The sequence below is a fragment of the Zootoca vivipara genome, chromosome 12, assembly GCF_965207765.1.
Source record: "Zootoca vivipara chromosome 12, rZooViv2.hap1.1, whole genome shotgun sequence".
In the NCBI taxonomy this organism is placed as follows: Eukaryota; Metazoa; Chordata; class Lepidosauria; order Squamata; family Lacertidae; genus Zootoca; species Zootoca vivipara.
The window spans coordinates 27876004-27888246 of NC_142595.1; the positions used below are offsets into that span (position 1 = coordinate 27876004).

Consider the following 12243-nt stretch of genomic DNA (forward strand, 5'->3'; position numbering starts at 1 on the left):
CACTTTTCTGTTCTCTTGTTGTTGTTTAGTCGTTTAGTCGTGTCCGACTCTTCGTGACCCCATGGACCATAGCACGCCAGGCACTCCCTTAATTGTGTGATATCAAACTGGGATGGAGGCCTCTGCAGGCCTCCATTTACCTCCCCAGCAGCAGATAATAATAATAATAATAATAATAATAATAATAATAATAATAAATAATTTATACCCTGCCCGTCCAGCTGGGTTTCCAAAGCCACTCTGGGCGGCTTCAAAAAATAAATAAATAAATACTAAAAATATAATAAAACACCATACCTTAAATACTTCCCTAAAAAGTCCTGCCTTCAGATGTCTTCTTAAAGTCAGATAGTTGTTTATTTCCTGATGGGAGGGCATTTCTCAGGGCAGGCGCCACTACCGGGAAGGACCTCTGCCTCGTTCCCTGTAACTTCTCTTTTCGTAGTGAGGGAACCACCAGAAGGCCCTCAGCACTGGACCTCAGTGTCCGGGCTGAATAATGGGGGTGGAGATGCTCCTTCAGGTATATTGACCCGAGGCCGTTTAGGGCTTTAAATTTCAAGAAGTAACACTGAAGCAACACCCCCCGCCCCGCCCCACCCCGCCCCGGCCACATCTGTAGAAAACAAAACTGTAGAAAACAATACTTGAAAAAAGAGACAATGCATGTATTGTTGTAAACTCTGAAATCTTTAATAAAAGTATATATAAATATATGAATTAAATGAGTCCCATCAGGTTGTGGTGATTGCTATGAAGTAGGTGAAAAACTGCAAGCCAATTTGCTTGCAGGAGAAAATTCCTCCATGGCCCCCAAAATGGCGCCCTAGTAAAACATAGCAAGGTAAATATGCAACGTGCCTGCTCTCCACTGGGCAGGAAATCCTTTGAAGGTCAGCCAAGAGGGCAACCCGCCCTCAAGGCTCTTGCCGTGATTTGCTCCTTGTGCATCACCCACCCACACCTCATTGTCTGAAGTGGCCAGAGGTAGGTGGATCGAGCTCCCCTCCCCTGACCACACTGATGATGGCGGCCATGCCAGACCCACCACAACCATGCCATGCAGAAAAGGCACACACACCAATCTCTAGGTAAGCAGATATTACAGGCAATGAACAATTTACCCATGTTCAAAAATGTTCACAAATACATCACAGCAACCTGGAATCAGCACCCAATAACCCAGAACACAACCCCATTGCAAATTGGGGTTTTCCTGTATTTATAGTAACGGTTATCTTTTAAAAAGATTATAATAAGGGAATGGGAATTATAATAGTTTCCAAAAATAAAGGTGACCTGAATACCTTCCCAAAACAAACAAACAAACATGGGGCATTACAATATTTAAATGGAGCATGTTAGGAATTCAGAAACAATCTATATGATTTGTAAATTGTTTACATGAAAGAAAATAGAGAAATAAATGATAAATGTAGAATTGTGATGATATAATTGTGTGGAAATATGAAGTGAGTATTCGAAAAACAGATGGCGAGATGGAGGGAAGTCGAGTGGCTCTGTTGACCTAAAAGTTATGTAAAAGGAAATAAGATATTATATGAATGTTAAAAATGGAAAATGAATCAATAAAAATATTTAAAAAGAGAGAAATGAAATAGTTTCAATAAGCTTAGCAAGTGTGAAAAGTTATGAAATAAATGAAATATTGGGGGGGGGAATCCTTTAATTCAAATTTATATTCTTCCACCCAATTATTTTTTAACAAAAGCAGGGAATGAAAGAAACCTAGAAGAAAATCATTTTGAATATTTGCAAATACCCATTTCCCTTTAAAAAGTAAAACACATTAATAAAGCCTGAAAGGTACAAAAGATTCCTAATATCAATGGTTTTATCAGGGAAGAAGAGGGTAGTGCTTTTTCTCTTTAAAAATGTTTAGGGGTACTCTACTTGTGACTCAAGAAAATCACCATTTTATAGCTGAAATTGGTAATAACAAATACTGTTCAGTAAATGGGCAAAAGTACAGTTATTAACAAAATGTTTAGGGGTACCCCTGCCTGCCCAAGAAAGCACTGGGAGAGGGTATAGCCCCGACATTCAGGGCCCCCATATACTTGATTTGAATCAATTAGATGTGGCTTTTCAACAAGGTGGGCTTATTCTTGACTCTTGGAAATTATCCAAACTTGTTTTATTACTGTACCCAACATTGATACTGAACTTCTTGAATCATAAAGGGCATTCTCTTTTATTAATGTGAATCCTCAATTATTTACTATTGTTCTAGCAAACTGCTTAGCAAACCTGACTCCAAAATATGTAAAAGTAGATCAGATTTTTAAAGATTAATTTTGGATCCCAAACTTAGAATATTTAATGTGATTTACCACACAAATCCGAAGGGCATTTAATTGACACCGGTGTTACTTCATGCCACAAAGGCATTTGGCAAATTGGAATGGTCCTATCACTTCAAAATTAACCGTTCATTAAGTGGCTATGTCCTCCCATATCACTTCTTAACATATATTGGACCGGAAACGTTTCCTTTCATCATTTCAACCATTTTTGCTTCCACACCTTAGTCAGAAAAGATAGAGAGCAAGTAGGAGTTGAGCTGTTCTCCCTTTGCCATAAAATGTGCTTGTATTTCCCCTTGTGAGTCATTGTGTGATCCTGGAAGCCCCATTTCACATTTGGATCCTACTAACTTTAAAATTAGGGGACACACACACTAAAAGGTACTTGGGCTAAAAATATGTTTTCTTTCCCATTTTCTGCCAGGCTCCAGACAAGCCTCTTTAATTATTTCTCTTGCTTTTGGCCCTTATTATCCAAATCACATGCAGGTATTATTTCTTTTAAGATATAACAAGTACGTGTGCTTGTTCAAGAATTGATCAGAGGATACACAATAGAGTACCTGCAATTAGTCAGAGGACTGTAATGGAAAAAATCCCCTAGGAATTCCAGTGGCCAATAAGAAAATAAATCACCTACATTGTGATGGATGCTGTAAATATACCTTTATTCTACACCAGCACCAGGAAGTAGAGAACCACAAGATAGTTTTATTTCTGTCAATATATGTTTTTTTGGTTGTTAGCCTTCAGCAGATCTGCAGATTAGTCATTAAAGTCAGGCTGTTGCTATCATGGAGATTCTAAAACTACAGTAAGGTAAAATTATAGGGACCCCTGACCATTAGGTCCAGTCGTGACCGACTCTGGGGTTGCGGTGCTCATCTCATGTTATTGGCCAAGGGAGCCGGCGTACAGCTTCCAGGTCATGTGGCCAGCATGACAAAGCCGCTTCTGGCGAACCAGAGCAGCACACGGAAATGCCGTTTACCTTCCTGCTTGGAGCAGTACCTATTTATCTACTTGCACTTTGACATGCTTTTGAACTGCAAGGTTGGCAGGAGCTGGGACCGAGCAATGGGAGCTCACTCGTTGCAGGGATTTGAACCACCGACCTTCTGATCAGCAAGCCCTAGGCTCTGTGGTTTACCCCACAGCGCCACCTGTGTATACAAAAAGAGGGATCTGTGTGCTGAAGTTAGACTTGTACACAGAATGGTGACATTATTAATTTTGTAGATATCAATAGATCAGCTGAATTTAGATTTGCATTGAGAATGGTGATATTTGTAATTTTGTTGTTGCTGCTGCTGCCTCACATAGCTTGCAAGGTTCAAGATGTTCAATGTAGAACGTGGCATTCCAGACCGAATCATCCCAGGTTTTATAAACGTGGAGATTTCACCTATGGAGCCATCATTTTTCAGAGTGCCGTTTCTCTGTCTCCAATTACCATGAACAGACATCCTGATTGGGAACAAGCACCTAAAATGTTTGTATAACTAATCATTTCTCCTTCATACTTTGTCTTTGTCTATATTGAATTCCGCAGCAGAAAATAAAGAGATTGAACTTTGGTTCTTTGCAACCCTGATTCTAAAACAGAAACTTTGAACACACCAGACAAGGGAGAGCTGCTGGAAGGTTTTAGGTTTTCAGCATCCAGACAATGATATGTTCCTTTTTGCAATCTATTAATTAATTATAGGAATTTGTATCCCACCTTCCCATATACAAATAGCCACTCAATATGCACTGCGCTTTGGAATGTCACCTGACTTTCATAGCATTGTTTTCTTGACTTATGTGGAATTCCATCCTCTTTCCATTTGTATCTCTCTCCATCACCATGTTGTCTTCCAAAGCAGGATTCTCCTGCTATTGAAGAGTGATGGACAGCAGTACCCAGTTAAGTTATGATACTGAATTCTCCTTCACACATCAAGCTACCACCCCCATCAAATAAAGGATCTAAACAGCTCAGATTTAGGACAATTCCTCTCCTCAGCTCTCAAAACATTTATATATTTCATTGGGTATGTTAGTAATTATTCAATATAGGGATTAAATATGTCATTGCCCGGATACCATCTTGCTTGTGAGTCCTGGATGATTTGCTTCCTTCCATGCAGACATTTTCCCATCTTGCCTTAGAGGGCAGTGCCCTGACTGACTGACTGAGTGACTGAGTGACTGACTGTCTTCAGCTACAAAATCTGCTGAACAGACTCTTGGGCTGGGGTATTGTTTTGTACTTTTTTGTTGGGGTGTTTTTAGCTCATAGTTATGGCACACCCTGAGGCTCCATGTGCAGAACAACCAAACAGGTTAAGCTGCCCCAAATCTGCCTCTACCCTGGCAGTGCGAACATAAGATTTTTCTATTTTGGCTTGCCAGGTAATGTGTCTTAGTGGAATATCCTAACTTCTGCCCACCCATGCCTCTGGAACGATCATTTTTTCTGCTTCAGCTCAGTGACCCTCAGCTCAGCCAACCTCAACTCAGCCAAGGCTCAGCTGGGATGGGCCAGCTGAGACAGGAAGCAGTCCTCTGATTCAGAGATCTGCTGCATTCTAAGATGCTCATCCAAGGGGATCTTGCTATAGGATTGCTACTTTAGAAAATAATAGCCTCAGAAAGAGCAGAATATACTTGTGACACAATTTGCAACTTTCTTTTTAGTAGAGTGATAGAGAACTATCAGCATCTTCTGGCTTTGGCCTTTGCGGTAAAGGAGGTTAACGAAAACCCTCAGATTTTACCCAATATTTCACTGGGATTCAATATTTATGATAACACTTTGGATGCTGGCTGGACCTATCCTGCTGCAATGCACTTTATTTCACCAAAGGACAGACTTCTCCCCAATTTTAAGTGTGGGACCCATGAAAATTTATTGACTATCACTGAGGATGTTACTTATTTCTACTTTCCTATACCACAAATATTTTCTATCTACAAGATTCCTCAGGTAAGAGAGTATGTGTGTAAAGATAGAGAAAAAAGAATATTTACAATTTAACACTACTTTCCATTTCAGTCATGGTTTTTGATCCATCCCAAAATATTTTTTTAAAAATATATATTTTTATTAAATTTCAAATGAAAAAAGTTATGAAAAATTATACAATTATAGATGACTGATGAACAAAACAGACATAAAATAAACTATATCAGGGATCTGAATGCATTGTGGGTAGCAGCTATAGCTTTTCATATAATAGACATAAAGGCTAAGGAAAACAGAATTACAAAAGATAGACTCTATTATGCAAAGGAAGGCTGATTAAAGTATTCAAATGCCCTCACTGAATTTATCAACCACATTCATTCAAATAAATGGGACTAATGTTTTTCAGGGTGTGTTTTCAACCCTTATTAGACATACTGCTAGGAGGGGGGAAGAGGAAGGTGACTTTCTCATTCCTCCCCCTGTTGATCAGAAGGAGGGGCTAATTCTGTAGGATGTTCTTTTGCAAGAATACCAAGCAGAAGACAGGAAAAGCTGCTACACAGAGAGGTAAATCCTAACGCAGGCAGGAAGGAGAGTTGGCGCAATGTGCTCCAACCTTCCGCTGAAAGACACAACCAGAAATCAGGATAGGTCTTAGAGTTTCCATAAGGCTTTCCTTTCCAGTGCTAGCTTTTCTTCATGTGTTATGCCCCACCACATTATTATTATTATTTATATGCTGCCCATCTGACTGGTTTGCCACAGTTACTCTGTGTGGCTTCCAGCAATCATGAAACCACAGTAATGCTACACATTGAAGCATTCCTTATAGAGGACTTCCTTCAGATGTATTCTAAAGTCAGATAGTTCTTTATTTCTTTGGCATTTGACAGGAGAGTGTTACACAGGCCTGCTGCCACAACCAAGAAGGCCCTCCCTGGTTCTCTGGAACCTCACTTCTCACAATGAGGAAACCACTAGAAGGCTCTTAGAACTGGATCCCAGTATCCAGATGATGGGGGTGGACTTGCTTCTTCTGGCATTCATGGCTGAAGCCGTGTAGAAAGTCAATTATTTTTTTGTGTCATACAACATGCATAAATATGTGGTTGCCTTTACCTGATTTGTACAGCTCCTGTGTCCTTCCAAATATGTCTTATTTGCCTTGGATTTTCAATTTCAGGTGAATCTTACGTAAAGCCCTTATGGTTTTTTAAAAAAATCAGTATCATAATTATCTCAATTCAATTTAATTTGCAAGGTTGCTTCTAATGTTATTTCAGTTGAAAAGACAGTGGTGTGAATTGAGGTTTTCTGTATAACATGTGAGATTTAAAATTGTATTTGAGTAAAATTAGAGAATTTACTGAATCTTGAAAAACCTAAAGATAAAAATGCATTACAAAGTACGAACAATCATTCAGATATGTGTGTGGTGTTTTACTGAGAAATACAGCACTGTACAAATGTTTTTGCAGTCCCTGAACACTCACACACAGAGAAGCACCACCAATGCAAACTATTTTTTTCACCACACATGCAATATATGTTTAGCTCATATATGATTCTGCTTCAATCATGCTGGAGAACAGCGAAATCCCTTCCTTCTACAAAATGCTTCCAAAGAGACTTGATCAGTTCAGGGGGATTCTCAAATTACTTGACCATTTCCAATGGAGATGGATTGGATTGTTTGCTGCAGATGGAATGACTTTACAATGGTTCATACAAAAGATGATACCAGAATTTTCCAATCATAGTATTTGTTTTGCATTTCTTGATTCATTCACCAGTTTTGAATATGATATTGAGAAAAGAAATTATATCAGAAGTACAGTGTACTTGTCTGATAAGATCATGAACAGCAAAGTCAATGTCTTGGTCTTCCATGGAGAGGCTAGAAATATGCTCTTTTTTAGACATCTTCTACACCTAGGAATCAAGGCCCAAATGCAAAATCCAAAAGGAAAAGTCTTTATTCTGACAATCGGGATGGAGTTAAAGACGTACCTCTTCAATCCTATCTTAGATATGTGATATATCTCTGGAGCTTTATCATTTGCACTTCAGTCTAATGAACTTCAAGGATTCAGACAATTTATTCAGAACAGAAACCCTTCTAATGCTGAAGGAGATACTTTTATTAAAGATTTCTGGACAGATCAATTTCGCTGTATATCCCAGGACATTGTTCTGGACCGTTTTGTATTGGGTAATTACTCTGGGAGAGCTTGCACTGGAGAGGAGAAACTCGAGAGCCTTCCTGAGCACGTCTTCCCAAGGAGTGTAACAGGCCAGAGCTACAGCTTTTACAATAGTGTCTATATCGTGGCTCATGCCTTACATGTCATGATTTCATCCAGATCCAGAAGGAGATTGGGGATGAAGAGAGAAAGATGGAGCCTTCATAATCATGAGCCATGGCAGGTGACAGAGTCGAAACTTGAATTAGGGGCTGTTTGTTCAAATTTTCTTATCATTTCCAGTGACATTTAACTGTACACCTGAATGCAAATTGGTGTGTGAAAGAGAAATGAAGAGAGGGAAATGTGAAAGGGCACATGAGAAAGAGTGGTATGTTTGAGAGATGTACATGGTGTTTGTTTTTGTTTAAGAGGCCTTCATAATCATCAGCCTTGGCAGGTGACATAGTCGAAACTTGAATCAGGGGCTGTTTGTTCTATTATTATTATTATTATTATTATTATTATTATTATTATTATTATTATTATTAATTTTCAGTAACATTTAACTGTACAAATTGCAAAGTGTTTGTTAGGAAGGTTTTTTGTTTTGTTTTTTGATTTATGTTCAGGGATTCCCTTTTTTGTTGACAGAAACACCCAGTCTCTTTGCTTCTTTGTTGCCCACTACCCCTGTGAAGATGTTGATGGGAACTTGATTTGCTCTGTGTAGAGAGTTTCCCAACATATTTTGGGGAAGAGAGAACGATAGGGACTCCTTTTGCAGCTTTTGCAGCTAGAAAACCTTCACACTCTCCACAGCACCTCGGCTTGCCTTTACAAACTAGGCCAAACTAGGCCGAATGGAAGTGGGGACTCGCATGGGTTGGTGAAGGGGGGGGGAAACGAAATAGGTCATGGGTTGGGACAGCGTGGGGGAAAATATAGGGATGAGCCACAGCAATGCATGGCCACATCAGCTAGTAAATAATAAAAATCTGACCTAGATCTAGCTTTATTAACACCAAGAGGACAATATCCACCACAGTGCCCTTCATGGAAGCAGGGTTTTTTTTTGGTCTGGCTGAACCATTTTCTTGAGTAGCTTCTTTTTTTCTGTTTTTGTTCTAGCTCTACCATTTTTTGAAAGCTGTGTCATTTAACAACACTGTTGCGGAGAAGATTTCCTTTGACCAGGATGGGGAGCTCATTCAAAAGTATGACATTATCAATTTGGTCACATATCCAAACCAATCTTTCAATAAAGTGAAAGTTGGAAGGATGGATCCCCAAGCTCCTCCTGACGAACTCTTGAGCATCAATGAGGATGCAATAGTTTGGCCCAGCAGGTTCAATCAGGTAGGACCTCAATGCAGAAGTGTCCCAGTTCTCAATGAGGGTGAGTTTTTTGTTTGAAGCCCAACCCTCTGCACAATTTTGTGCTTGCCTATGCTCATATAACAACCATCCCAACCCTCTGCGGAGAGATTTCATGGAGGGTTCCCCGTTGCATGAAAATTCTACTCTCATCTAAGCAAAAGTAAAAAGCAATCCTATGCTAATTCATTCCAGAGAGAAAGAGGGCATAGTATCTGCTTCAAAATGTTATTTGTAAAAGGCATTAGAATGACAGAAATTGCTTTGCAAAAATGTCTATATTATGCTGATGTCAGGGAGTTTCGGGACACTGATGAACGTGCAGTGGGGGAAGTGGGGCTGGAGGCTGACTGGGAAGGACGGGCAGCCAGGAGGCAAGAGGTGGAGGAAGCTTTAGAGCTGGAGGGCGAAGGACTTAAGGAAGTGGAGGAAGAAGCAGTTCAGGGAAGTGAAGAGTCAGGTTCTTCCCTATCCTCACCTGCATCACAGTCTCCCAGAACCAGAAGAGAACTGAAGCAGAAAGAGGAAAAACAGCAACTATGCAAGCGTGGTCTCCAGCTGTGTGTATGCAGCCCATAAATGGAAGTTTCAGAAGCTGGTGAAGGCAGTGAGGCCCCCTGTTACTGCAATTGAGCCATCAACAGTGGGTATTTGGGTATTGTAAGTGTCAGTTTAGACCAGGGGTAGTCAACCTTTTAATACCTGCTGCCCACTAATGCATCTTTCTTGATGGTAAATTTTCCTTACCGCCCGCCAGTGCTTGATGGAAGGAGGATTCAGCTTGGGCCGTAGAACCCCCTACCACCCACCTAAAATGCTGAAATGCCCAATAGTGGGTGGTAGGGACCAGGTTGACAACCCCTGGCTTAGACAAGTGGTATCTGTACTTGTTGGGCCAGGGAGCACTCCTGATAGTTGATTGCATACAAGCATCCCTAAACGACGAAAAATTCAAACAAAAAGGCTCATGAATTTTCATGCAGATTTTTTTTTAATGCATATACAAATCTGAGTAACTAAATTCTACACAGCAAATAAAGAGAAATGCAGGGAAACCAAGCATACAAGGTTCCGCTCAACATTGGGTCGGCTGCAAGTGTGTGTGCACAACAGGGCCTGTCACGCCCTCTAAGGGGTCCTTCAGAGCCTATTGCAGCCACATGAAGGCCCAACAGCAGCCCAAAGGAGCCCATTGCACTGGTTTCATTTTCAAGGTAATTCTCACATTTCCTTCAACATACATTCCATGGGTAAACAATTCAAAATGCTGCACTATCCTATGATGAGTATGGGCTTTTAGGTGAAAAAAACTGAAATCCAAAGTGGGTGGGACTCCTGTCCTCTGATAGAAAGATGGTTGACCACACTCCAAGGGAGGTATGTTCTTGAAGAGAACATCGGAACCCTTTCTGTGTAAAGGGAGTGCATCTGAACCACGTGTAATGAGGCCTCTCGTTTACTTCAACATATATTCAAATTGTTTTTTTATGTTGCTTAGTAAGCTCAGGCCACTGTATAGCATATTCTGTCGCGAATTCTAATGATTCCAAGATGATTCTCCTGAAGATCAACATCTCAAGCTTTCATTTATTGATAGACACTGCTCTGTGTAAAGGGAGTTCCTTTGAACCATGTGTAATGAGGCCTCATAATTTCCTCATTTACTTCAACATTTATTCAACAGGCAAACAATTCAAAATGTTCTTTATGTTGCTTAGTAAGCTACGGCATTGTATAGCATATTCTCTCCTGAACTTTAATGATTCCAAGACAATTCTCCTGAAGATTAACATCTCCCCCTTTGATTTGTTGATAGACACGGCCTGTTGCTTTGTGCAATCCCAAGTGCCCGACCGGTTATAGGAAGAAAAGCAAGGAGGGGGAGTCCTTCTGCTGTTATGACTGCATTGTCTGCCCCAAAGGGTGGATATCGGAGCATGAAGGTGAGAGTTTCAGGATACAGATGAAGAAGAATGTCTATACTTCACAGACAAATACAAGGAAGAATAACGGGCACATTATGTGAATGCAATCCAGGTCTTCAATGTTATGTGCCTTCAATATTTCAAATGAGATTTGGTACTGTCTATGAATCTGTATATTTGTGAACCTTAGTATCCAGAGCCATCTAGCACATTGCCAGCTGCTATGCATATGCCTGAGAGTAACAGCTATAGCTACTTTGTGTTACTTACAGAGTTAAAAATAATTCCAACCTGTTTTTGGGAGGGTTTTCTATTTCAGATATGCCTGTGTGTTCAAAATGTCCAGATGATCAATATGCAAACAAGAGACAGAATGCATGTATTCCCAAGACTGTAACCTTCTTATCTTATGAAGAACCTTTGGGTATCAGTTTAACGATTTCTGCCATTTCGTTTTCCATTATCACAGTTCTGATGCTAAGAATATTTTTGAGGCATCATGAGACTCCCATAGTTAAAGCCAACAACAGGGGCCTGACCTACACTCTCCTCATCTCCCTCCTGCTCTGCTTCCTTTCTGCACTCCTATTTATTGGCAGACCTGACAAGGTGACATGTTTTCTGTGCCAAACTGCCTTTGGCCTTGTGTTCACAATGGCTGTGTCTTCTGTGCTGGCCAAAACCATCACTGTGGTTCTCGTTTTCATGGCCACACAGCCTGGATCCAGTATGAAGAAGTGGGTGGGGAAAAGCCTGGCCAGCTCCATTGTCCTTTCTTGCTCCATTCTCCAAGGAGGCATCTGCCTGGTGTGGCTTTCCACCTCTCCTCCATTCCCAGATAGTGACGCCCAGTCAATGACTGAGGAGATTGTATTGCAATGTAACGAGTCTTCCCCAATCATGTTTTACTGTGTCCTGAGTTATATGGGCTTGCTAGCTATGGCCAGCTTCACTGTAGCTTTCTTTGCCCGGAACTTGCCTGACACTTTCAATGAAGCCAAGTTCATCATTTTCAGCATGTTGGTGTTTTGCAGTGTTTGGTTGTCCTTTGTTCCAACTTACTTGAGCACCAAAGGGAAATACATGGTGGCTGTGGAGATCTTCTCCATCTTAGCCTCCAGTGCTGGGTTGCTGACTTGCATCTTCTTCCCCAAATGCTACATTGTCTTGTTGAGGCCTGAGCTGAACAAAAGGGAGCAGCTAATAAGGAGAGGAAAACACTGAAGAACATTGTTATTCTCAAAAGTTGCTGCTTGTTGTTGTTTTTGTTGTTGTTGTTGTTGTTGTTACTTATAGCTCATTCAAAGCTTTTCTGACTTAAGTATAAATTAGGATGTGGATTTATTGTACAAAGAATATCTTAAAATGACATAATTGTGAATGTTCTTTCCCCCATTATTCACTTTCTATCCATATCATACATCTGGACAGAGCACGGCAGAATTCATTCATTTTTCTCTGCATATTACCATCTCAGC

The 12243-nt window shown here is 40.5% G+C and overlaps 1 protein-coding gene and 1 pseudogene across 1 annotated transcript; both read left to right on the forward strand.

Annotated features, from left to right (window-relative positions):
- The first annotated feature begins 6858 nt into the window (after nt 1-6858).
- LOC132593113 (extracellular calcium-sensing receptor-like) lies at nt 6859-10866 on the forward strand (annotated as a pseudogene).
- A 220-nt stretch (nt 10867-11086) lies between these two features.
- On the forward strand, nt 11087-11989 carry LOC148683860 (vomeronasal type-2 receptor 26-like). Its single transcript, XM_088655824.1, has one exon. The coding sequence runs from the start codon at nt 11087-11089 to the stop codon at nt 11987-11989; it is 903 nt and encodes a 300-aa protein (XP_088511950.1).
- The last annotated feature ends 254 nt before the right edge of the window (nt 11990-12243 follow it).

Bases quoted from the DNA above. Each gene is read 5' to 3' on its own strand.
- LOC148683860 (XM_088655824.1), top strand. From the start codon at position 11,087: ATGCCTGTGTGTTCAAAATGTCCAGATGATCAATATGCAAACAAGAGA.